This window comes from Mustela erminea, chromosome 3 (genome assembly GCF_009829155.1).
Source record: "Mustela erminea isolate mMusErm1 chromosome 3, mMusErm1.Pri, whole genome shotgun sequence".
In the NCBI taxonomy this organism is placed as follows: domain Eukaryota; kingdom Metazoa; phylum Chordata; class Mammalia; order Carnivora; family Mustelidae; genus Mustela; species Mustela erminea.
The window spans coordinates 72,051,549-72,079,182 of NC_045616.1; the positions used below are offsets into that span (position 1 = coordinate 72,051,549).

Sequence of the window (27,634 nt, forward strand, 5' to 3'; positions counted from 1 at the left end):
TTTCATCTTTGGAGAATCCAGATTTTAATTATTTTCCTACTATAATTTCTGGACCCACAACTGTACTTTAACACAGCTATTTAGTTCCGTTTTTGTGAGGTTATTTTGAAAGGGGAATCAGTACCTTCACAAATCTTAAAAAGACATCTTCAGAGTCTGTAGCCAGTATTTCCATGTATACTTATCTCTTTCTTTTCAATGCCATGAATCATTATAAATGTCAGGTTCATTATTGTGGCATGCTGAAATGATTGAGTGGGAACTGTGCCCAGCACTGCATTGTAAAACAATCCATCCCCAAACACATTGCCCTGTACTGTATGCATCAGCCCAATTAGATTTTCTCTGACACGTTGGTGATTGCTCTTTTGTTTGGTCTTGAAGAATTCAAAGACATAAAATTCAGCTCATATTTGAACACAGTATCAAGACTATTGCTACCCGAGGTGAATCTGTGCCTGTTAACTAGAGTCATGCCTAGTCATATCTGCTTGTAGGGTTGCATTCTGCACGTTTCCTTCACTTCAGTCATGTAATCAGCATCTATGAGTGAACTTTGTTGTGTTACATGTTTTTTTTTTTTTCTAGTATATTGGGAGTCCCATTCTTTACCTATGTTCAAATGGGATTAAATGTGCCTTTCTGGTAAAAGAAACAGTTTAGAACCAACCCATAGTAGTCTATTTATTTTCTATGTTGTCATGCCCATTTGCAAAATCCAGTACTGTTTCCCCCCCATTAATGAATGTGTGCAAATGTGCGAGTTCTGAAGAGCAGCCTTTGTCAGTACAAAACCAACACAGGTGAAGATGTTTGCCTAGGTCTATTAATACCTTATTCCCAGATATAACCTCTGAATGGCCCTTCTGTGGGCTTGCAAAAAGAGCTAGAGAATAGAATAGGCTCGATATACAAGATTAAGAGGAAAAGAGGGCAAAAAAGAAATTTTTGAGTGAAGCAGAAGAAGAAATACAAAGTTCAATGTTACTTTTCTTTTAATAACTATTTTCCTTCCATGAAGTTATGGGATCGCCTCTGTACCTGCTTAATTTCTGCAAGCCAAGGCTTTCTAGGTGGCTCTCCAAAGCATTTGCCGGAAGGTGGCGATATAAGCCCTTATTGCCTAGAGCTGTCCCAAGTGCTGAAGCTGATATCGGTGCTTAAGAGAAACTGCGGGCCAGAGACTAGGGATTCCACCAAGTTCCCTTAGAGGTTTGCAGGCTCAGGTGAAGAAGAAGTAAAAGCCATATAAAATGTCCAACCTTATTTACAGAATACAGGCAAAAGATTCCCTTCCCTACATTTACTCGTCACAAAGCTATGAAAAGTGGCAATATTTATTGATATTAAAAAGGTAATGGTAATGGAAAGGAATGTGTATATGTATGTGTATAAAATGCATGTGGAATTGAGCTTTTTCCTTTACTTTTATACACAGCTATTTACTGTCCATTGACACGTCCTTTATAATTCCTTTCCACCCTAATTACCCAAGGCTTAAAAATAAATAAATAAATAAAGCCACAGGCAACATCCTCCCGAAGGGAGTCAGGCTGGACTGTCAGATAATGAAATTGCTGGCTTCTTTAAAAAGCTAAGACCCACTTTGTCTTCTTCCTATCAATTAACAATAATTTACAGACGAACCTAGGACTGTCTACCTTCCCGTTCAGACTCCATGTGGCTCCTTTTCTCATTTTCTATTGCCACTCTGTTGCTGCTAACTCTACTTAATAATTTGATAGAAATATGAAGCAATGGATAGTTAGGATTTTTTTCCCCTCTCGAGTTTGGCTGGGTGAGAGGCGGAGTTATACGTTGTAATATTGGTCTGACCGGAGGCAGATCCGGTGGAAACGAATTCTGAATCTCTGCCGACCAAAAGGGGCTAGAACGAAAAGACGCTGATCTAGTGGGAGAGGAGGGCGGGGACCCAGAGGAAAGAGACACTCAGGGTTGGGGAAGTGTTAGGAGGGGAGGGTTAGCGTGGGAGGGAGGGACACTCTCAGAGCTGTGGGAGCGACGCAAGGAAGGATAAGGAAAGGGGAGTGAGAAGAAAGAGGGAGACTGAAGGGGGTGGGGAGAAGGCTTTCTAGAAAGGAGACAGGAGGAGAGAGTGGAAAAGGGATAGGGAGAGAAGCAGGAAGAGGAGAGTCAGAGTGACCTTAGAGGATGAGGCTTCTCTATTCCAGATACTTCTAAGATTGAAGACTGTTGGCTAGTGGGGAGACTCCGACTCCGGCTCCGGCAGCCAGTTGGGCAGAGGCAAAGTAAAATGGACAGTGAGAAACAGATGTTCCAGCCACCTCTCCAACGCCCAGAGGTCCCGAAGCTCTTTTCTGGCGAACTCCTTTCCCAGCTGGAGTCTCTGAGCCTGCTGGACCAAGGGAGCCCAGGGAGCGCCTGGAAGCTGCTCCTCGGAGATGCCCTCGCCTAAGCAGTAAGAACTTCTTGCTTGAGTCCCTGCATTCCCTCCACCTGAAACTCCCCAGGAGAGAGGGGTGGAAGACCCCAGGGGGAGGGGCGAGGGGGATCCTAACGCAGCACTTTCTCCCCTCCCCCTCCCCCCCGCCGGGCGCGCAGGCATGGATGTGCTCAACCCGGGACAGGGCAACAACACCACCTTGTCTGAGGGTCCCTTCGGGACACGCGGCAACGCTACTGGCATCTCCGACGTGACCTTCAGCTACCAAGTGATCACCTCACTGCTACTGGGCACGCTCATTTTCTGCGCGGTGCTGGGCAATGCGTGCGTGGTGGCCGCCATCGCCCTGGAGCGCTCCCTGCAGAATGTGGCCAACTATCTCATCGGCTCTTTGGCTGTCACCGACCTCATGGTGTCGGTGCTGGTGCTGCCCATGGCTGCGCTCTACCAGGTGCTCAACAAATGGACGCTGGGGCAGGTCACCTGTGACCTATTCATCGCCCTCGACGTGCTGTGTTGCACCTCGTCCATCCTGCACCTGTGCGCCATTGCACTGGACAGGTACTGGGCCATCACGGACCCCATTGACTACGTGAACAAGAGGACGCCCCGGCGCGCCGCTGCGCTCATCTCGCTCACTTGGCTTATTGGCTTCCTTATCTCCATCCCGCCCATGCTGGGTTGGCGCACCCCCGAAGACCGCTCCGACCCCGACGCGTGCACAATTAGCAAGGACCACGGCTACACTATCTACTCCACCTTTGGCGCTTTCTACATCCCGCTGCTGCTCATGCTGGTTCTCTACGGGCGCATCTTCCGAGCTGCGCGCTTCCGCATCCGCAAAACAGTCAAGAAGGTGGAGAAGAAGGCAGCGGACACCCGCTTTGGGGTGTCGCCGGCCCCGCAGCCCAAGAAGAGCGTGAACGGCGATCCGGGGAGCAGAGAATGGAGGCAGGGTGTGGAGAACAAGGCAGTGGGGACTCTGTGCACCAACGGCGCGGTGAGGCAGGGTGAGGATGGCGCCGCCCTGGAGGTGATTGAAGTGCACAGGGTGGGCAACTCCAAAGAGCACCTGCCGCTGCCCAGCGAGGCGGGTGCTATCCCTTGCACCCCCGCCTCCTTCGAGAAGAAGAATGAGCGCAACGCCGAGGCCAAGCGCAAGATGGCCCTGGCCCGGGAGAGGAAAACGGTGAAGACGTTGGGCATCATCATGGGCACATTCATCCTCTGCTGGCTGCCCTTTTTCATCGTGGCCCTGGTCCTGCCCTTCTGTGAGAGCAGCTGCCACATGCCCACCCTGCTGGGAGCCATAATCAACTGGCTGGGCTACTCCAACTCTCTGCTCAACCCTGTCATTTACGCCTACTTCAACAAAGACTTCCAAAACGCGTTTAAGAAGATCATCAAGTGCAAATTCTGCCGCCGATGATGGTGGAGTAGTCGGCGAGTAGGCCCGCCCCATCCTCTCTGCCTCCTCCAGTCTTCTGGAATCAACACTTCTGATAGCTCGCTAATTTCCTCTGACTTTCTCCGCTGCTCGGGGTCCCCGCTTCCAGACCTCGTCCCTCCACTTCCGTCGCCCAATACCCTGCTCGGAGGGAGTGCGCTTTGTGCAAAGAGCCCCAGAGAGAGGTCTGGAGGGGGTGGGAAACTCCCCGCTCCGTGATAAGCGATCTTGGCTCAGCCTTTGGCTTCAGAATCAGTTCTGAACTCTGCACTTGCCTCCTCCCTCTTCCGCACCCCAAATCTTCGCGGCGGAAGTTTAAGCCTAAGCCATTCAAGGCAAAAAAAAAAAAAAAAAAAAAAAAAAAAAAAATCTTCACAGAAAAATAAACAGTACACGCAGCCGCCGCGCCCAATAACCGCTCCCACATGATCGCCCCACAGCTAGAACTTGGATTTAAGGTTCAGGAGTTTGCTTCATTCCCGATTTCCAAACCTGCCCCGCCATCCTACCCTAGAAACTCACTTTTCCTCCCCAGTTTCATGCCTAGGTTTGCTAGTCGGGAAAAGCTGGAAGGTCTGTTTTTCCCAGTGACTGTGGTTTCCCTGGGAATCCCCGCCCCCCCGTGTAGACTTGCAGAGTATCTCTTCCGCGCACAGCCCCTGCTCTGTCTTCCGGGACTCCAAACAAGTGGCCAGAAGCTGTCTCTTAGAGTGCACTTGTAAGTACAAGCAAAGCTGGGCCAGTGGGGGAGAGCGAGGAGGGAGTGCGGAATGATTTTTATCCGTGCTTGCCTTGGCGTCAGCACTCACCAAAGAAACTGACAATCAGTGGAAAGGGAAAACAGACTTCGGTTTGTATAGGCTCCCCGCGCGTCTGCACGTTCCGGCGCCGCGACTTACCTACCGCGGGCTGTGCGGACCAACAAGGCGTACGTGCTCAGGCCTCCCGGCCGCCTACCAGCCCAGCGCCTCCGCAGCCAGCGGCTGTGTGGCTTGCGCTCCCGGCGCGCGCGCAAGAAAGTCTACCGAACTAAAGCCATTCCTCCGTTTACGCCGAGGGGCGCGCAGAAGGGCGGATAAACCACGGGGGTTGCCGAAGCCCGAGCTAGCTCCGGCCGGACGAGCGGGACCCGGGAAGCCAAAGAGGGTGGTGTCGGGCGTTTAAGAGGGAGGAGACGTCAGTGCACGCGGCCCCGGCTGCAGGTGGCGCTACTCGTGGAACCCGAAAGGGCAGTTTCATCCAAAGGATGCAGACTTTCCTCCTAGATACCCCTGTCCTTTCGGATAGAATATTTCTGTTAAGCGTGTCCTAACATTAAACGGGATTTGTTCTGTAGGAAGTCCAGCACACATAGTTACCAGGACTTTGCTTTCCAAATAGGAATTCCAGGCTTCCAATGAGATGGGTCCCGATAGGCTTTGTATGTGACCTCACAGGGAGTTACTTTAAATAATAGGGCCCCAAAGACTAGTTAGGGGTGCTCTCGCTGAGGAGTTCCTGAGACTCTTGTACAGGGTTATTATGTTTGCTCCTTGGCCTGATGTGAGCCACAGGTCTAAGACAAACCAGTTTCTTGCCATTTAAATATATGGAGCACTCCAAGCTTTCTCCCCCACAAAAGTTATTCTTTCAACCTTGCCACTTCTGCTGAGAAGCCAGTTAGAATCTTTACTGCCCCCAGAAGGGAAGTTATTTTGGTGCTCCTTTTGAATGTAAATTTCCATCCACAGGACTGGAATCAAGAGGTGTGTAAGTTAGATGTAGCCTCTAATTTTCTGATGACTAACGTTTGTGTTTTCCAGTAATTGCACAAAGTTATTGATTTTTCTCTTCTCTCCTTTCAACTGGACCTTTTGAATGATTGCGTCGCTGTTTTGAGAACAGTGTTGCCAAAGTTGCCAATGGAATTTTCACTTGTGTTTAGGATTAAGAAGGTGAAAAGACAGCACTATCACTGAAGCCATTTTCTTGTTTGTCAACAGAACAAAGCCTCCGTTTGATATCTTTTTCTCTAACTGAAACTAAGAATAAGCATCATATCCAGTTAAGATATAGTAGAACTCTGGACAGTCAGTGGCTGGTTTGTTCATGCATATGTAATGCTGAATAAGGGACTAAGGTAGACTTCTTCAGTCTGAAAATTATTATTTGAAAATTCAATTTCTTTCTTTTTTTCTTTTTCTTTCTTTTTTTTTTCTTACAATAATTTCAGTACACCTGTATGGAAAAAATGCACTTTTCTGTGTGTCTTCCTTAATTTTAGAATAAATTATATATGTAAAATAATTCTAGCTCAAAATTTGTTTATCCAACTTATGCCTTGGCCAGCAAGTGTTATATTAAAAGTCTTGAGTCTTCCATTTATTTGTGTCTCTTACAGAACTGTATGGGAATGGCTTTTGGACATTTATTCTTCCTACTTTGGAGGAATTACATGAAAATGAGGAAGGAGCATCCAATTGGGGTATAATTGCCAAGGCAATAGAGAAATTTGGGGAATAAGTGCATAGCAGTCAGCAGCCCCTGATGCTTTTTATTTCTTTTAATCTTTGTATTAAGACAAAGTATATATATGTATCAAAATTGACCTTCACTTTTCTCTGTGACAATAAAGGACTTCATTAATGGTAATGCTACAATAAACTGATATCAGTAACACATGCATCTTTATTTTAATCGGAATTACTGTCTACTTGTCTTTATTTGTATTATTTAAAAATTAAAGTTAAAAAATACAATCATCAGGGGAAGATTCTGTTATACAGATCAGGGATGTGACACTTAGGGAAATAATTTAGTTTTTAGTACTGAAACTCATTCTAAATGAATGATTTCTTAAAAAAAAAAAATCCTGTCTCTGAAAAGAGAAGGTCACATCTCATCACTTAGCCATGAAACCATGAATTTTCCCTGACTGACACCTATGGTTAAGACTTAGACATCTTTCTAATTAATATGGACAGGGTTGAGGACATGCAGAAGAGAAATACAGCCTCTGATGAAAGCAACAAGAAACACAACCACATCTTGTGTTTTTAAAGCAGTGGATAGTCTGATGCCCCTCCTCGGTTGTCCCCACAACTTGTAGCTAGAAGAAAATCGCCTCCCCTGGTTTCAGGTAAAGCAAGTCATTGTTTTGGTGTTTGTCACTCAATTAAAAGTGGAGGGGCATTTTCCTTTCTGTCTGGGGCTCAGTTGGTAGTGGGGTTCTGTATGGAAGATCTATTACTATGTTAAAATTAATTTTTATGCTCTCTTTTCCCTGGCTGGAATCATCAGCAATGCCTCTTGTTTCCCAGGTTGTGTTTGTTAATTCCACTGCTTTCTGGTATCAGAATGATGACTGCAGGGTATGCCCAGTACACCCCACAGGGAACATAGAGGTCAGGGCTATTTCGGCCCCAGAAGAGAGCTCTCTGAAGCGGCAGGCAGCCTTGTACAGACAAAGTATGTATATTCATGTTCTCCCAATAATGAAGAGTAAAGACAGGGGAATGGGGAGAAGAAAAGCTGTCTAGAATTTCTCATTTGAAAACTGTTCTATTTATGTGTCCCTCACCTTGAGTAAAATGATGCCTTTGGAAGAGTTGTCTTTTAGATTCTGGGATCTCCCTTCTTGGCCCTTGTTCTCTGCTCTGGCATCTATTCTTCCAAGGGGAGAATGGCTTTTTGTTTTCTGCAGGCCTTCCCAAGTTTCTCTCAACACTCAAACTGAGAAGGAAAATAGTTGTCATTCACTTCCAGTGTGTCTAACAAGCCTGGATAACAAATTAGGAGCCACTGTGTGTCAGGCTTCATTAAAGGATGTTGAAATATGGGTCTACAAATTAATATAAGATACTTTTGTCACCTTGAAGGAGTTTCCAACCCATTGGGGTGTATAAGAACAAGCTACGAAGGCTGAAGGAATACTAATGGTAGAATATTAGTATCATTCCACAGGACAAGTCACAAGAGTTTGGCTGTGTAAGAATTCAGGGGACAAAGATTTCTGTGAGCTGGGGGTGGGTAGGAAAGTTTAGGTAGGGAACAGCTGCATAAAGCATCCAGGACTGAGCTGTGGACACATGGATGGGGGTGGTATGAAAAGGCAGACATACTTTATGAGATGCCAAAGACAACTTGATCCCTTCTTCTTGTCAAGTGGGGGCATGCGATGAAATTTCTGACTGCATTGATGAATGCTGGTAGCCTGGGTTGGTTGAGGAGGTGGAGCTCTTGGAAAAACATGCAGGTTCACGGCTTCCTATGTGTTGTATCGGAAAGGTCTGGGAAGAGAAAGAAAAGATGAACCTATAAAGTCAGAGAAACGGCAGTTGGGGTAACTAGATTAGAGGAAGAATGTTTTGACAGAGTAAGGGCACTTATGAATAGGGAGAGAACCATTAACTATTAATGACTATTAATAACTATTGACAAAAGCTAATAATAACTATTAATATCTATTGACAAAAGATTGATTGGGGGTAGGTCCAAGACAGAATAATTCACACTTATGTAATGTTTAAGGCTTTGCCAAGTGATTTTCACACAATACACCGTTTAAATTTGGGGTAACAAATCCTTTCAGAAATGCCAATTAGAGCACCTTAGCCAAAGTAGAAGATTCGTGTAGCAACGGGTAGGTATAGAAGAGAGTTCTAGAGATCATATGTGGGATCATTATAATTCCAGGTTAAAAAGCTGGAACTAGAGTTTTAGTCAGTGTAGATCACTAAGAATGAGGACAGAAGTGCTCCGTTTGGAGCTGATTTCAATGATGTGAGTGAAACAATGAAGGCCTGACTGTGGGGTTCAGCAGAAGGAATGGAAGATGAGTTAGACATCAAGGAATGATCTGGCGGACGTGGTGTCTGGATATGAGGAGGGAGGGAGTTGAAGATGCTGAAGAAACTTGGAGTTGGGGGCAAATGACAGAAAAGGGGAAATAAAGATTAAAACAATTAATCTCCTCTGGGTCGTCTTCTTTTTGTTTTGTTTTGTTTTGTTTTTAGCTTAATCTGTAAATATAAAAAGGCTTTTGTTCTCTGCTAAGAGAATTTCCAGCCCAGATGGCAGGGGCCTTCTGGGAAAGTATTGATACATGTCACAGCATTTGAACAGTTTGTCATTTGGGAGAGTATGTGAGGAATGATCCTCAGAGAACAATGCTTGGATCAATACCCTGGTTGTTGATACACTTTTATTTTCTTTTTGTGGAACATGCTGTATTTTGGGGAGAGCCACAAATCCAAGGTACTATAGCAGGCTTTCAAGAAGGGTAACCCAACATACCATGATGGGCAGTATGGTAAGGACACATGAAGCCCGGAAGACTGAGTCTGTCCAGTTGACCCAGTGGAGAGCAGAATAATACACTTTCCTCTTTTTTTTTTTTTTTTTTGAAGATGTTATTTATTTGTTAGAGAGAGAGAGAGTACAGAAGCAGGGGAAACAGCAGGCAGAGGGGGAGGCGGGTTTCCTACTGAGCAAGGAGCTGGATGTGGGACTCTATCCCAGGACTCTGGGATCATGACCTATGCTGAAGGCTTAATGGATGCTTAATTGATTGAGCCACCCAGGTGTCCCAATCCACTTTCCTCTTCAAGTCCAGTTATCAAGAACCATGGCAGACCTGTTTGATCCTGAAACCAGATATTCCTAGAAAATCTAGATCCAGGAGGTTAGAGTATAAAGTGACTTACTTCTCTTTTCCATCTCACTGTGCTTTGTGGCAGTGGCAGGGATAGGGGAATGAGTTGGGTCCCCAGACACCTCAGTAAATGATCCAGTCATTTCTATGAGGCCTGTCTGTAACACTGCACAATTGTCCAGCTTTTGGCAAGTTCTGCAGGGCAGATTTCAAGGAGATGTCTTACACTGGCAATTGGTTGTTCCGATGTGTCTCCCTTGTATTCAAGTTTGAAGAAAGAGGGGGAAACAGGCTGGCTGGGAGGAGGAACAGGGAAGAAGTAGACCATAGGATTCACCTATCTTACAGGTTGTATAGCTGTGGAGATGGAGGAGGAAGTGTTTTGAAACTTGGATGAGAAGCGTTTTATGAAATCTAGTATGCTTCACTGTTTCTGGGAATAATTAGGGTGACGTTATGAGAACCAGTAAGAGAGAAAGCAGTAGTGGAAGCTGATTGTAACTTGAACAGAACAGGAGAGACAGGACTCCAGTTGTAAATATTCACAATGTGGGTTCTTGCAAACAGATGTTGCATTGTAAGGATTTGCAATGGAGAAGGGACAGTTTCTGGGACAGCCTCTTGTTCAGGAATAGTGGGCAGATGATTCATTCATTCGTTCAACTAATATTTCAGGACTACCAGGGCGCCTGGGTGGCTCAGTGGGTTAAATCCTCTGCCTTCAGCTCAGGTCATGATCGCAGGGTCCTGGGATTGAGCCCCGCATCGGGCTCTCTGCTCAGCAGGGAGCCTGCTTCCCCCACATCCCCGTCTGCCTCTCTGCCTACTTGTGATCTCTGTCTGTCAAATAAATAAATAAAATCTTAAAAAAAAATATTTCAGGACTACCTGTGGGCCCGACACTGTTCTACGTGCTTCAAAGACATCAGTGAACCAAGCAGATGAAGTGTTTGTGGTAGTAACCACAGTTACTGCCCTCCATGTGTCCACTTTTTTTTTTTTTTTTTTTTGCAACGTGACTTTTGGCTTCTCCTACAAAGGTCTGGAGGCTTTCTCGCTAGACTGGCCTTGTGACTTGCTTTAACCAATAAAACATGCCAGATTGATGTGACCATGCAGCGTATGAGGCCTTGCACTTTTCCACATGCTCCTTCAGAATTCTGCACAACCACCAGGTAAACAAGCCTGGGCTCACTTGCTGGAGACCACCAGAAGATTCATCCTAGCCAGGGCCATCATGGATGAGCCAGACCTCAAGTGACTCAGATGCTGACTACAGATGCAAAAGTGAGCACAGCTAACTCCAGAGAAGCCTCCCACCTTCATTTGTTACCAAATTGTCAAAGCACAGACTTATGAACAAAATAGATGGTTGTTATTTTAAGGCACTAAAATTTGAAGGTCATTTGTCATGCTGAAAAGGCTAGCCAATACAGTCTCATGCCTTAAGAAGTTTACATTCCAGAGAAGGAAAGAAAAAATTAACAACCCCCCCCCCACACACACACATACTGATATATCAGATGGTGATCAGCATTATGGGAAAAAAAAGTATATGATATATAGCATGTCCTGAGATGGAGGGAAGAGTGTTCCTATTTTTTAAAGAATTTTATTTATTTATTTGACAGAGAATGAGCGAGTGCACAAGCAGGGGAGCGGCAGGCAGAGGGAGAGGGAGATGCAGGCTCCCTACTGAGAAAGGAGTCCTATGCAGGGCTCTATCCCAGGAACCTGGGATCATGACCTGAGCTAAAGGCAGACACTTAACTGACTGAGCCACCCTGGCACCACTAGTGTTCCTATTTTTTATAGGATGCTCAAGGAAGGGCCCACAGATAAAGTAACATTTAAGTAGACGTCTTGAAAAAGTTACCAGAGGTTGAGGGTTGGTGAAAATGAACACTTGAAGAAATAAATCTTAAATCTGATACAATTTACTATGAAATCTATAAAGGGTAAATTTCCAACAGGAAATATTAGGAAATTGAAGATTTAAGGATCTGTGTGCTCAAATTCTAGAATTTTCTCAGTTCTTGACAGCAGACTCATTTAGGTTGAAAATATTTGTATTTAGCCTGTTAGGGGTGAGGTCATGGGAAGCCCTGAAAGGGGTCTTACTAGTGTCATATAGTCCTATAATCCCCAGACTCTGGCATATACAGTACATAGTGGAAACAAACAAACAAACAAATAAACAAAAGAATTAGCTTGGCAAGCCAAGTCACTCTGAATTTAACATCCTACTATGCTACCACTGACATCTTGCTATGTTGTATATTAGTTTTATTTTGAAAACAGGTCTATTGAGCTATAATTCACATTCTTTTCATTAACCCACTAAACCCACCAAGGGGTTTAGTGCATTCACAGAGTTGGGCAGCCATCACTGCAATCCATTTTAGAGGTTTTTTTTAAAAATTTATTTTTAAAGATTTTATTTATTTACTTGGCAGATAGAGATCACAAGTAGGCAGAGAGGCAAGAAAGCAGGCTCCCTGCTGAGCAGAGAGCTGGATGTGGGGCTCAATCCCAGGGCCCTGGGATCATGACCTGAGCCAAAGGCAGAGGCTTTAACCCACTGAGCCACTCAGGTGCCCCCATTTTAGAGTATTTTTATTATTCCCCCAAGTAAGCATGAATCTGTTAACAGGTGCTCCGTATTTCCCACTAAACCCAGAACCCCAGGCAACTACTAATCTACTTTCTGTCTCTGACTTTGCCCATTAAGGACATTTCATATAATATATAGTCTTTTGTAAAGGGCTTATTTTACTTAGAATAATGTTTTAAAGGTTATCCATGTTGTGTTAGGTATATTTAGATATTTTAGGTACATTTACATATATAAAATATATATATTATATATATTTTAGGTATATTTATATATATAAAATATATGCATATTTATATATAGATGTATTAGGTATATTTATATAGCCAAATAATATTTAATTTTATAGCTTTACTACATTTTATTAATGCATCTATTAATGAACATTTGGGTTGTTTGCACTTTTTGGCTATTATGGATAATGCTGTTGTGAACATTTGTGTACAAATTCCTGCGTGGGAATGTTTTCATAATCTTGGGTATAAAGGAAGGAGTAGAATTGCTGAGTCATGTGCCAGCCATATGTTTAAGATTTTAAGGAACTTAAAAAATGTTTTCCAAAGTGGCTGCAACTTACTGCTTTTCTGCATTCCTACCAACTATGTAAAGGGGTCCCTTTCAATGTCTCCTTGCCAGGACTTGTTAGTATCTGTGTTTTGATGGTAGCCGTCTTAGTTTGTCGGTGGTGCTCTCTCTTTGTGGTTTTTGTTTGCCTTTCTCTAATAACCATTGATATTGAGCATCTTTTCATGTGCTTGTTGACTATTTGCATATCCTATCTAGAGAAATAGCTATTCAAGTTCTTTTCTCACTTTTAAACTCAGATGGTCTTGTTGTTATTGAGTTGTGGAAGTTTTTTCTATATGCCGGATGCTAGAATCTTACCAGAAGATGGTCATGTTGGGAAAGCACTCAGGCTTTCACGGTTTTCTATGTTGTTCACTCTGGGTTTTTTATAGTTGTGCTTTATCAGGTTGAGGAAATTTCCTTATTTTCCTACTTTGTTTAGTGTTTTTATCATGAAGGTGTGTTGGATTTTATCAGATGCTTTTTCTTGATCAATTAAGATGATTATGTGCATTTTTTTGCTTTATTCCATTGATATGGTGTATTACACTAATTTGTTTTCAGGTGTGAAACCAACCTTAGATTCTTGGACTAAATCTCACTTAGTCATGATCTATAATTCTTTTTATATGTTGCTGGAATGGATTTGCTAGTATTTTTGAGGGTTTTATATCTATATTTATATGGGATATCAGTCTGTAGTTTTCAGTTTCTGTTATAGCTCTGTCCAGTTTTGATACCACATTGCAAATGTGTAATGATGTCCTATTTATGAACATGCACATGTTGTTTAAGGTTTAGGAGGGATTGACCATGCATGGAGGTGTAAGAAACATCCTAATGAATTTTAGTTACTGTAAAGGATCTGAGTGGGTCACCACAATTCTAGAAACAACCAGATAATCATTGATGATGTTAACATTAGTGTTCATGCTTTCTTTTGGTTGTAAAAACATCTTATTATGGTTTAATAATGTATCAGAGCACATTTGTGGTCATCGTCAATATTTAAAACCTTTTCTTCCTTAGTACATAGCTAAACTACATTTTCCAGTCTTTCTTCTTGTAGGGTGTGACTATCAGGGTGGGTCAGGCTAATGTAATATGTTCAGAATGATATCACCACTTTGAGGGTTTGACTGTAAAGAGCTCCCGAATGATCTTCTTTTCTCATTTGGTAGGTAAATGAAGAGGACTCCCTGGTCAGAGAGGAGTATGAGGTGACATTTGTAAAGAGCTGGATCTCTAATTCTCTAGGTAGATCAGTCTTCCCCATCCCCCTCCCCACCAACCAGGTTTTGACTGTGATACTAACATAAATGAAAGCTGAGTTTAATTTAATTAAACTAAGGTTATTTTTAGGTTGTTTGTGCAGAAGTTAGTATGTTCTGATCAATATATCAAAATAAAATATAAACTATCCCATCAGTGAGGCTGCATTAGATAAATGAAGTGACTACCAGCTGTTCTTCATTTTGGTCAAGGTCATGAACCTGCTGGGAAGAGATGAACATAGGCCAAGATGTCACATCTTCCTTGTATATTCTGAACAATACTGGGCAGCCAGGAGGAAGCCTTGTGCCCATCACTGATGCCTTAGTTCAGAGACTTAGTTTTGCTCTGGCTTTAGTTTTATAGAGTGCGTTCACAACAATGCCCCTGAGCCACATCTTTGGGTCTTTGGGAAAATTATAAATAGACACAATTGATTTTCAATGGCTTTTGCTTTCTTTGAGGTCTCCTTTTCTTTCATTATGCTTTCCCCATTAGGCTCTCAAAATCTGCACTACATGTCTCCCTAAGGAAGTTTCTGACTTGCAAATTTTATTTCCCGTTCTTTCAGTTTTGGATTATGCTAAAGGTTGTGGAGGAACAAGCCAGACCAGAAGCAGACAGAAAGTTGACTAAGTTGACTGGAATCATGAGATACAATGATGACTTTCCTTTTTCATTTGGACAATTGAAATGAGGACTATAGAATGAATACCTTGTGATTTGGTGTATTACCATGGGTATTACATGTATAATTTGTCCCAAGGGAAATGAAATTATCTGTACCATGCTTTTCCAATGACAGTCTTCCAAGCTTGTGTGTTCATACATGTAAGTAGATAACAATAAGAGGACAAATGGCCAAGGAACTTTCCTATATTACTACATGAGATTATTTAAGAATTCTCTAGCAGGGGCACCTGGGTGACTCAGTGGGTTAAAGCCTCTGCCTTCAGCTCGGGTCATGATCCCAGGGTCCTGGGATCGAGCCCCGCATTGGGCTCTCTGCTCAGTGGGGAACCTGTTTTCCCCTCTCTCTCTACCTGCCTCTCTGCCTACTTGTGATCTGTCTGTCAAATAAATAAATAAAAATCTTAAAAAAAAAAAGAATTCTGTAGCATATTTAGATGGCTATTGCAGTAGAATAGCTTAGATGAGTATAATGGAGGAAGGACTGAAACAGTAATGATTAATAACACAGAGCTGCAAAGAAAGTGCTGAGAGGCCTGGGAGATGGGCTGAGTGTGAAAAATGGTGTTGGAGAGGAACCCACATTGGGAGATGGGGGAAGATTGGAATAGACTAGAAATAGGGAATTGAAGAACAGAAGGTGCTACTTTGGGAGAGCAGAAACAGGCCTTTGATAAATGTCCAGAATTCAATTTTAGTCTTTTTTTTTTTTAAAGGCTTTGTTCATTATTTGAGAAAGGGATAGAGAAGACAGAGCCCACGGGTGGGGGGGCGGGGAGGCAGAGGGAGAAACAGACTCCCCGCTGAGCAGGGAGCCCAACGTGTGGCTCGATCCTAGGACCCTGGGATCATGACCTGAGCTGAAGGCAGATGCTTACCTGACTGAGCCACCCAGATGTCCTAATTTTAGTCTTAAAAGGAAAGAAAGCAGCTCTGGGGTAAGAGGTGTGGGGACACAGAGAGGTGGTGCAGGCACTGCATGAGGAATGCTAGCTAACATAATAGGCTGTGCTGTGCTTTCATGAGAGACATAAACATATCTTTTTCTTTCAGAGAAAAGGAGCCCCAAGTATGTCTCTAGAGACTGCGCAAATGGAAGCAACAAAGAAGAAAGATTGAAGGCAGGAAGAACTGAAGATTCTTGTGAATGAGGGGGTCACTGAAGGAGCCAAGTCTTAAAGAAGGCAAGAGGTTGAAGGATTGAGCTCTGAGGTGGAGACTTTCTGTGAGACAGGAGATGAAGGGAGACATATGAAGAGGTAGAGAGAATCCAGCTTTGGGAAGAAAGGAAGCTATTGTATGAGGATCAACCTGTCAGTGATTTCATTTGAGAGTTATGTGCCACAGGTCATATTGATGCCACAGGTCAGTTGATGACGCAGGTCAACAGTTAAAATGAAAGCACACTTGTGCTGGAGAATCTGCTACCTGGGAGCCAAATGAAATTGCATGGAATTGGAGGCTGTAAGTGGTACCTGCTGAGAGTAGCCTTGGAGTTTGAGCTGTCTTTACACTAGTCTAGATATGACCTCTTTTTTGGTCCCTTCTGGCCTGGCTTCCTCCATCACCACCTTTGGCATGGTTTGAAATCAAGAGAATGGGAAATCAAACATAAGGGTCCCTTCGAGGGCTGGCGGTTGCTCTGATTTCCTCCACTTCACCATTGCCTCTAAGAATATGTAGAATCCTTCACTATTGAAGCTTTGACAAATAGGAGAGAATTTATGCCTGATAATTTTTTTATTCAAGAAGTAAGATAACAAGTGATAGGAGTGAGGGCAATGATGTTGTCAAGGTACATAAGGTCTAGAATAGTTAATACAGCTAAAATTATACTAGCGATTTTAGAACAGGTATTCTTAAACTGTCAAGCAGCTCAGGTTTTGAGTTATCTGCTGATACTAGACGTCTGGCTTTGTACTAAACCAGATCCATGCGAATGGCTAACTCCTAGCTTATTTTGTGGTTCTTTCCCAACTCTCCCTGGTTGCCAAACCCTATTGCTCTACCTCTAGGTCTCTCATATATGCTCTTCCTATTTTTTTTTTTAATTTCCCACATTCCAGTTTTAGGTTTTAGTTCATGCCTTTAATTCATGATTGCATGATTGTTCCAGCTTCCTATATTACCTTATATTCCATCTTTTTACTCACTTCTCCTTTTATTCAGTCTTGAGTACCACTATTAAATTAACATCTTATGGCAAAAGATTCCCCATATTCAAGTGTACTTCTCAAAATATAACCAATTTCTCCTAACCTCATGCTGAGATTAAACAGGATAATATCTGGAGATATTTAGAACAACTCTTTTTTTTTTTTTTAAAGATTTTACTTATTTATTTGACAGAGATCACAAGTAGGCAGAGAGGCAGGTAGAGAGAGGAGGAAGCAGGTTCCCCACTGAGCAGAAAGCCTGATGCAGGGCTCGATCCCAGGACCCTGAGATCATGACCTGAGCCGAAGGCAGAGACTTAACCCACTGAGCCACCCAGGCACCCAGAAAAACTCTTTTCTATAGTACCTACTTAACAAATGTTACTGGACTTTTACTCAAGGCAAAACATGTGATTGGGTTGTTCATTGTTTTGCAGGTAGAGAATAAGGAGAAAAATTATATCTAATATTAGATTTCATACTCCTGTTTTTTTAAATTGTATGAAACAGAAGACAGTTAAGTAGAAGTCCGACTTATCCAGCTGTTTCTAATGACTTTTTCAAATGTGTGAGGGAGAAGAGGACATTTACAAACTATTATGATTCATAAAATAGAGCTTTTATTTTAAAGGAATAAGATAATTAAGATTTATGAATGAACTTATTAACTGGTAAAATACCAGAAAATGAGGCATCTGTTTTCTTCGCTTTTTGTCTTTGCTTTGCCTTTGCCTGACCTTGAATTCTCTTTCTCTCTCTCACCTTCTCTCTCCCTTTCTCCCTAATCTTTGGCTCTAGTGGGGTCAGGGAGCTTTTCATTGCTTTCAGTTCAGGATGGTTTTCACAGTGGACCACACAGTTACCACTCTTAAGCCTCTCCAGAGAAACCAGATGGCTGGTATCCTTGAGCTGCCAAAACAATAGTAATAAAACCCATAAAATGTGAGGAAATGATACTTTTTTCTTTTGTTACATTTCAGCTCTGACAGAGTGTCATCAAATGATAGGGACTTTAAGAACCAACTATGAAATTCAGAAAATGTTGAGAGTCTGGGCTGTTGTTCTCATTCCTTTTTTTTTTTTTTTAAATATTTTATTTATTTATTTGATAGACAGAGATCACAAGTAGGCAGAGAGGCAGTCAGAGAGAGACAGGGAAAAGCAGGATCCCCGCTGAGTAGAGAGCCCAATGTGGGGCTCGATCCTAGGACCCTGGGATCATGACCTGAGCCGAGGGCAGAGGCTTTAACCCACTGAGCCACCCAGGTGTCCCTGTTCTCATTCTTCATTGTTTAATAATTAAGGCTTGATCATCTCAAACACACACACTTGACTGGTGTCATCTGATGACATTACAATTTTTGCTTTAGCAATTTAGGAAGAAGATTAACTTTAAATTGACCTAATTATCTGTTTCTTATTTTGCATTTAAGCTTTGATGATATGACATCTGATCATATTCAAATATGCATTTATAATATTGTGCTCTTACCTTGGTATTTTTTTGTTGTGTGACTTTTCATGATGCTTGTTTTAACATGCCTCTTACCTTCTTAATCATATTTTAAGAACATCTAGTGTGCTAATCATGGGTTTGACACCATTATCACAGATCTTTTTTTATGAACATTTACATATATACACATGTAACTTATTATTTGGCATACTTAAGCATATCTTATTAACGTAGGGTGTACTTTTAACAAAATAATTTTTATGCCCACATGTTAAAAATTGAATCTAAGTCAGTGGTTCTCAGCTGGGGGTCATTTGTTTCCCCCCTCCCTGTGACATTTGGCAATGTCTGGAGAGATCCTTCATTATTGCCACTGGGGGGTACAATTGGCTTCTAGTGGGTAAGTACCAGAGAAGGTATTAAACATCCTGCAAAGCACAGTATAGCCCCACAACTAAATATGACTTCAGATATCCTTAGTGTCCAGATTGAGAAACCTTGATCTAGATGAATGGGTATATGATCACCTTTTCCTGTGTTGGGAAGAAAAAAAATTTAAGGAAACTTTATGGCCAAAAAAGAGGACAGAAGAGACCCAGATCAAAAATGTCATAAGCTCTAGCTTGTTTTTATAATGCTGATTAACTTTTCTATGAGCTTTTACACTTAGAATGTCATATAAATCTTATTCCATCCCTGGCATGTAGAAATGGAAGAGTTTACAAATAAATATGCCTAGTTGCAAAACAGACACAGGGAATTTAAGTGATTATCTTACGTTTACATGACTGATTAGTGATTCCAATTCCCTGTCCACAGAATGTTGACGCCTCTGATACAGAAATATATCTACCAATCTAATGGTAGGAGTGGAATTCAGAGGTGGAGCTTCATGTTCCCCGGAGAAAAACAGGCTAGCAGTGCTAGTGCACAAAAAGGCCTATTCTGTCTTTACTTTGCTTTTCCCGTCTCCTCAGTAATATGAAAAATCTCAGTATATGAAAAACCCAAGAGGAATAAGGTTGCCATTCATTCTATTATTAAACACTGAATAATCTCGGATCATCATTTTTAATTAAAAATATTTGTATTGACCTAGAATTCAATTGTTTTAAGTCTAAGTTTATATTTAGCATTCGTCATAGTTCAAGGGAAATAAATCTGAAAGTGATCCTGTAAATTCTCCTAATGTAGCCATGCCGAAACTGAGAAAACTCAAGCAATATGGCTTTCCGTGTTATTCCTCTGGAAGACCTCCATCCTCTTTTTGCTATTGAATAATAAATGCGTTTATCACAGAATGCCATCACTCAAAGTGTAGGATTAAATGAGAAATGGAACTAACATTGCTGCCTGGTAACTGGTAATAACCTTGGATCCTAGTGTCTGTGTTTTTCAGAATATTTAACCTGGAGGAGAAATCCACTGTCATTTTCATCATAGATTTGCTCCTACCAGGTTATTTTGGTCAGAAACTAATACCTTTAAGCTTGGAAACTGCTAGTATTATAAAATAATACCTTCTGTTTTAGTACTTGAGGTAATTCATTTCAAATTAAGTAAAGCTGTCCTCTAAACTGTGTATAAATGCTGACCATCTAGAATAGGGTTTATTGAAATGTTTTCCAACAGTTCGTACAGATCTTTGAAAGTGGATGTACAGAGAAAAATAACAAAGCCATCCATCCTGCATTATCAAATCCCTCATTTGTCAGTTAAAGTTTTTCTAAAATTTAGGGTCTACAGATTGGAGTAGGATTTGTTCTAAGTACATGTACGAAGTTTCTGCTAGGTATATAACACTGCGGATACACCAAAGAGGCACAGCGTCTTCATAAGTTTTCTGCAGTGAAACATTTGTTAGTTTGGCTATGGACTGTAGTGAATTCTAGAGTGAGTATCCATGGGGAGATGAAGGTGACCTAGCAGCAGAGAGGAAAGTCTTCAATGATGAGGGCTGTCAATGTCCAAATGTATAGGAGAACAATTTCCAGCTTAGTGGGAGGTGGGCAAAATGCCTAGAGAAAGGTCAGGGGGTGAGGAAAATCAAGGGGTGAAATGACCCCACACCAGTATTTCCAAGCTATTGATTTAATTGAATGGCTAGAAAGTAAGTTGTGATCAAAACTTCTCAAGTTATCTGCTCAAGGAATGTGTTGAAGATAGAAGGGTTTGTTTTTAAGTACTTACCTTCTAACAGTTGTTTTAAAGCCTCGCTAATTTGAATTACCAGGGAAGCTTCTAAATACAGGTTTTCCCCAGCTATCTGAAAGTACAGCATTCCTATGAAAAGTTTTCTAAGACAAAATGGCATAAAGTGAAGATGCAATTATCATTAATTTATATGGAAAATTTTTTGAGCATTCTGGGACCCCCAAAATAACCTCTCAGGCTTTTCTGAGAACTTCGGATATACCTTGCTGACAGAGGCACACACACAAAAATTGAGACAAAGCACGGAAGCACACAGACACAGTTCCAAGCTACGGCAGCTGGATCCTGAGATACTGAGGGGAGTTCCTTGGGAAAGGAGATTGGGGGCTCAACCCCTCTGTTGAGGTGCACTCTGCCTCTGGAAGGGCTCACTGCAAAACAGGCTGAAGGAAATTTCCACTCTGCATTCTTCGTGTGTGTATGTGTGTGTGTGTGTGTGTGTGTGTGTGTAAAAGTGAAAATCCGCTTCAGATTTCTTCTGGTTGGTGAGACCAGGTCCTAATGTAGGTCTTAAATAAAAGTGAAGTGGTCTGATGCCAAAGTGGGGGATACCCATATATGAATGACTGCACTCCCCCTGGAGATTCTGATTATTGGGTCTTGAGGAAAGCCTGAGAAATTACTATTATGAAAGTAAACTGAGAAAACCCAATGGGCAATTCTAAAATACAGATACCCAGGAATACAAGAGGTCAGAGAAAAAACTGATGGCACCCAGAAACCTCCTCAGATGTTAAGATGCCGTGTGTGGTTCATGATGACAACTTTATGGGTCTGGGGCTTTAGAGCAGAGTGTATCATATGTGGCATAGCTTCTACCCTGTGGGTGAGAGTGAGAAAAGGCCAATACAACTTTACTCTTGGTCTCCACTTATCCTCCGCTGGCTTATTCTGGAAACCAGCACAGCAGTGGATGAAGAAGTCATACAGAACTATAAGAATGATTGGCACTGCCCCTAATTCATGAGTGGCTTTCAGAGGATGCCCTTGAAAAGGTATTGTTTGAGGGAACAAGTTAGAACTCAGCAAAAATAGAAAGTATAAATGGGCTAGAAACAAATTGATCCATATTTCAGATAGCTATATCATACAAAGACATCGTTTTAGATCTTGCAAGAGTTAAAAAGGACTATCAGAGATGACAAGGTTAACACTGTCTCTGGAAACCTGAACAAAACCCTGTCATGGGCAGAACAGGCACTGCGTGTGTCGGGAGAGACATGTGTAACCGCAGCGCAGAAATCAACTTACAGAAGGTAAAGGATGTTTCAAATCCAAGTTTGTGAATGACAAACCACATTCTTGGAGATGTTCAATGAGGATGATGACCAATCCATGGAATAACCCAAGAACAAACAGGAGATCTCAACAAAGAGTGGGAAGATAAGTTGGTGTGTTTTTGGACAAATACAATTTCGATCTCCTACTGTCCTACCTGTGTGGTAATTGTGTCTTTAAAAGCTGTTTAGAGATGTGGACTCACTTAAGTGAAACAAGTTATTTCATTTTTATACGGAATTATTTTGTTAATAGGAGTTATATGATTAGACCATGTCATTTTTTTTTTAGGAGTTACAAGATTAGACCCTGTTCTGTGTCATGACAGATGATGATTTTGTTGAAATACACCTGTCCTTGCTGCCCTATACACCCTAATAAATTTAATGTTACAAGTAGTTGGTTGTTTCCCTCACGCCTCCAATCTAATATGTTTAAATGGAAAATGGAAAACTTTATAAAGTTGTATGAGCATTTTCTAGTTTCTGATAATTAGCTGAGTTCCCACATTTAATTCTCATCTTTCCTAAATTCCTAATACTAATAAAAAAGAGAAAAAAGAAAAAATACTCACAAAAATTTTATCAGTGAGGCTAATGAGCTAAATCTTCCATTAGCAAGCTAGATATTTTGAGGAATTACTGAAAGAAGTGGTAGAAATAGTACCAAATCTGAGGGAAATATCTGCGTGCCTAGAATATAATTAATTCAGCCAGTCAGCGAGCTATTTCATCCATCAGCCAACCATGTGTCCATCTGTCCATCCATCCAACCATCCATCAATCCATCCTTTTTACTCACTTTGTTTAGAAATATTTATTGAGTTCATATAATGTGTCCCACACTTTTAGGCACTGGAGATCACGGTATTGACACAATATTTGCTCTAATGGGATCTAGTGTGGGAAGACACAGTTCACAAGTTAATGAATAAATAAACAAGATCCTTGTATCTATCCTTTATTTTTTAAACAAGACACTTAAATACTTATAAAGGGCTCTAAAAAACAAAACAGAGTATTGTAATAAGAGGGTTCTTGTGAGCGACCCTAGCAGTGGGGACAGGGAGCTGTATTTTATTGTGTCAGGGAAGACCTGTCCAAAGAGATGATGGTTAGAGCTGAGATCTCAGTAATTGGGGTTTGGGTGAATTCATTATGGTAATCCATATAATAGAATACTATGTAATAACTCAAAATGATGTATAAGCATACATGTACTGTGTTTTGAGAAAAGCAAGTTACAAAATATCTGTATATTAAAAAATACTTGGGCGCCTGGGTGGCTCAGTGGGTTGGGCCGCTGCCTTCGGCTCAGGTCATGGTCTCGGGGTCCTGGGATCGAGTCCCGTGTCGGGCTCTCTGCTCAGCGGGGAGCCTGCTTCCTCCTCTCTCTCTCTCTGCCTGCCTCTCTGCCTACTTGTGATCTCTCTCTGTCAAATAAAAAAAAAAAAAAACTTAAAAAAAAATACTTGGGCATATGAATAAGAAAAAGTCTTGAATATATATCTACATATTAATAATGTTTATCTTTCTGTGGTAGGATTAAAGATTATTTAGCATTTTTTTCTGTCATGAATTTTCATACCTTGCATGATATAAAAATAAAACTGATATAAAAATGAAAAATTTAATCAATGCTCAGAATACTTTATTTCTACAGAAAATTCATACTGCGTTTGTTATAACTTTTGAGATGCTGAAGCAAATATGTTTTGTCATGTGGGATGCATTTTATATGTAGCTATAATCCATTAAAAATTTATTTCCATAATATGTTAGCCGTAGAGACAAGATTACACACAGCAAACAATTAAGTGGAATGAAATGAAAAATAACCCAATGTAAGTGGTATAGGGGATACAGTTTGCATGAGAAGCTTAGTATAGAGAGAATTTAAAGGGATCCAGGGAGTTGGCTCCTTGTGTCTTTTGCATGAAGTGAGATGAGCTTGACCTTTAGGGCTGGAGGATTGGCTTCAGCAGATAAGAGAAGGAACTGCTTGGATGCAGAGATTAATGACTTATGGGGGAGAAGTAAAGCAGTAGGTATAATTAGATTTTGTTGGCATATTAAAAAGAATAAAGTTATAAGATTAGATTTAGGATAAGCTAAGAAGAATTTATAAATTCCATTATGAATCTGTAATTCACAGTGGAATAGATGTAAGGAAATTATTGTGGCTTCTTGAACAGTGGGGCAATGAGATATAAATGGCATATTAGTAAGTTTATTTCAAGCAAGCAGAATTAAGTGAGGAAGCTGGTGACGGGAAGCAGTGACTAAGCTACTGGCCTGTACTAGACACAGGTGGCATGGCATAGTGCCATGACTGTGGCTGTAAGACCACTTACGGGGAGTCAGCAGTAATTAATACACCGAAGAGGGGAGACCAGAAAGACTCCAGAAAAAGAGATAATGGGAAACCAGCCTGGAGAAAGTGGGAGATGAAGCTTAAAGAGAAAGGATGGTCTTTCCTAAAAGAGATGAGAAGGAATTAAATCCACAGTGGAATTTGCCTGAGTGGCTACATCATTTAGGTTCTGAGTTACTGATGTGGCCCATTAATCCATTATGGCTGCCTGTGAAGACCTTGCTGTGAAAGGACACTTCAACATATGTTTTGTGTTCCTGAGCTAAATAGTGATGTACTCCCCTTTAATTGTCCCTCATTCCATATACCATGCTTTGGTTATCTGGGCCACAGATTTAGCTACAGATTCTTTGAGATCTGTCCTCAACTTGACCCCCAGTTTTTATGGTCAAGGTTATGTATCAGTCTATAAACTTGGCTGCTGAGGCTGAAGATGCTGTACTCCATTCTGGCTACATGGCCTAACTCACTTGGCGTTATTTCCTTTCTGGTATTTTAAAAGCCACTTTAGAAGCGGGTCCCTGCATATTGCAGCAGCAGCCTGGCATGGCATGGGGAGGCTCTGAAGTAGCCATTCTGGCAGCTGAATGTACTGGGGTGGGCCCCCCCCCCCCGAGGATCCGGACATTGTCCAGAAGACTGTAGCCACAGGGAAGAAGTGGCAACTGTCCATCAGGCCCTGCAAGTTGCTGCCAAACTCCCCTGGCCACTTATCCATCTGTTCTGCACAGGTGTCCACCATGCACATAAGACAGACAAGTAATGGAGGTGGGAGCTTAAGTGACTACTCCTCCTCTGACCCATGGACACCAAGCACCAGCTAGAAGGAACTTAAAATTGATGTCCTTCCCACTATCAACATGACAACACCTGTCCAGAAGAAGTCCAAGTGCTGCTCCAACCTTTTCAGTGGTGAAACTTACCTAGACCATGGTTGATATATTCAGCCATATGTCTCACCAAAATAACTAGGAGGAGGAACACCCAACAGAGGAAAAATTCAGAGACTGTGTCCTCTCCCTCAGAACTATTGGATATAGATATAAAGAGTATGTCAGAAAGGGAATTCAGGGTAACAGTTATCCAGGCAATGGTTAGGTTAGAGAAGACCATTAGTGGCAACATAGAAACTCTACAGGTGGAAGTGAGGGCTGATTTGGCAGTACTAAAAAATGCTATCAATGAGATCCAATCTAGTCTAAATACTCTAATAGCTAAGGTAGCTGAGGCAGAAGATCGAATTAGTGATCTAGAAGACAAACTGATAGAAGAGAAGGATCAGGAAGAGGCCTGGAACAAACAACTTAGAAGCCATGAAAACAAAATTAGGGAAATAAATAATGCCATGAAGTGTTCCAATGTCAGAATTATTGGGATCCCTGAGGTCAGGGAGTGGAGAAAGAGAGAAGACTAGAAGATATAGTTGAAAAATTCTGGATGAAAATTCTGGGGAATGGAACAGGTGTTCATGTCCTAGAGGCAGAAAGGACACCCCCGAAGATCAATGAGTCTAGAAATACCTCCAGACACTTAATTGTGAAATTTACAAATAATTTTAGACAAGAGGTCTTAAGGTCAGCTAAGGGGAAAAGATTCCTTATGTACAGAGGAAGGACCATCATAATAACATCAGACCTGTCTACAGAAACCTGGCAAGCCAGAAAGGACTGGCAAGACATATTCAGGGCACTAAATGAGAAAAACATGCAGCCAAGAATACTTCATCCAGCCAGGCTGACATTCAAAATGGATGGAGAGGTAAAGAGCTTCCAAGACTGGCAAGGTTTAAAAGAGTATGTCACTACCAAGCCAACACTACAAGAAATATTAAGAGGGGGGGTTTCTATGAAAGAAGGAAGAACCCAAGAGTGACATAGAACAGAAACTTACAGAGACAATCTACAGAAACAAGGACTTCTCAGGAAACATGATGTCAATAAAAACTTTTTTCTCAATGTGAGTGACCTAAATGCTCCCATAAAATGACACAGGGTTGTAGACTGGATAAAACAACAGGACCCATCCATATGCTGTCTACAAGAGATGCATTTGGAACCTAAAGATACATCCAGACTGAAAGTAAAGGGATGGATAACTATTTTTCATGCCAATGGGCCTCAAAAGAAAGCTGGGTTGGCAATTCTCATATCAGATAAATTCTATTTTAAGCTAAAGCTGTAGTTGGAGATACAGAAGGACACTATCATTCTTAAAGGATCTCTCCACCAAGAAGATCTAACAATTATAAATATTATGCCCTCAATATGGGAGCAGCCAACTACATAAGCCAACTGTTAATAAAATAAAGAGTCATATTGATATGAACACATTAATTGTAGGGAATCCTAACATGCCACTCTTAGTAATGACACATTGGACCAGATGGACCTTTTAGATATATACAGAACATTCCACCCTAAAACAACAGAATACTCATTCTTCCTGAGCTCACATGGAACTTTCTCCAGAATAGACCACATACTGGGTCACATATCAGGGCTCCACTGATACCAAAAAACTGAGATTATTCCCTGCTTATTCTCAGACCACAGTGCTTTGAAACTGAAACTCAACCACAAGAAAAAGTTTGGAAGGAAAACAAACACTTGGAAGCTAAAGACCACCTTGCTTAAGGATGCTTGGGTCAACCAGGAAATCAAAGTAGAACTTAAACAATTCATAGAAACCAAAGAGAATGAAGACACATTGGTCCAAAACCTATGGGATAGGAAAAAAGTGGTCCTAAGAGGAATATACATAGCCATCCAAGCTTCCCTCAAAAAAACCTGAAAAATACTGAATACACCAAATCTCTTTACATCTCGAAGAACTGGAAAATGAACAACAAATTAAGCCAACCCCATGCACAATAAGGGAAATAATTAAGATTAGAGCAGAGATCAATGAGTTAGAAACTAGAGATACAGTAGAACACATCAACAAAACTAGAAGCTGGTTTTTTGAAAGAATTAGTAAAATCGATAAACCACTGGCCAGACTAATCCAAGAGAAAAGAGAAAAGTTAATAAAATTATGAATGAAAGGGGAGAGATCATGACTAACACCAAGGAAATAGAAACAATCATCAGAAATTATTATCAACAACTATATGCCAATAAGTTAAGCAACCTAGATGAAATGGATGCATTCCTGGAAACCTATAACCTTCCAAGACTGAAACAGGAAGAAATTGATAACCTGAATAGACCAATATCTAGTAACGAGATTGAAGCAGTGATCAAAAACCTCCCAAAAGAGAAGAGCCCAGGACCTGACGGATTCCCTGGAGAATTCTACCAAACATTCAAAGAAGAAATAATACCTATTCTCCTGAAGTTGTTTCAAAAATAGAAACAGAAGGAAAACTTCAGACTCTTTCTATGAAGCCAGCATTACTCTGGTCCCCAAACCAGGCAAAGACCCCATCAAAAAGAATTTCAGACCAATATCCCTGATGAATATGGATGCCAAGATTCTCAACAACATCCTAGCTAATAGGATCCAACAGTA

General features: G+C 41.5%; 1 protein-coding gene across 3 annotated transcripts; it reads left to right on the plus strand.

Annotated features, from left to right (window-relative positions):
- The first annotated feature begins 1,827 nt into the window (after positions 1-1,827).
- Positions 1,828-16,681, plus strand: HTR1A (5-hydroxytryptamine receptor 1A). Of its 3 annotated transcripts, none has more exons than XR_004283977.1 (2): positions 1,828-4,590; positions 15,701-16,681. XR_004283977.1 is itself a non-coding variant. In XM_032336148.1 (2 exons), exon 2 carries the CDS (start codon positions 2,586-2,588, stop codon positions 3,852-3,854), a length of 1,269 nt encoding a protein of 422 aa, XP_032192039.1. In that variant the 5' UTR covers positions 1,828-2,440; positions 2,584-2,585; the 3' UTR covers positions 3,855-6,546. The 3 variants fall into 3 exon arrangements, 1 of the variants encoding a protein (XP_032192039.1); XR_004283978.1 differs by lacking the exon at positions 15,701-16,681 and adding an exon at positions 7,172-7,247; XM_032336148.1 differs by lacking the exon at positions 15,701-16,681 and having other exon boundaries at positions 1,828-2,440; positions 2,584-6,546.
- The last annotated feature ends 10,953 nt before the right edge of the window (positions 16,682-27,634 follow it).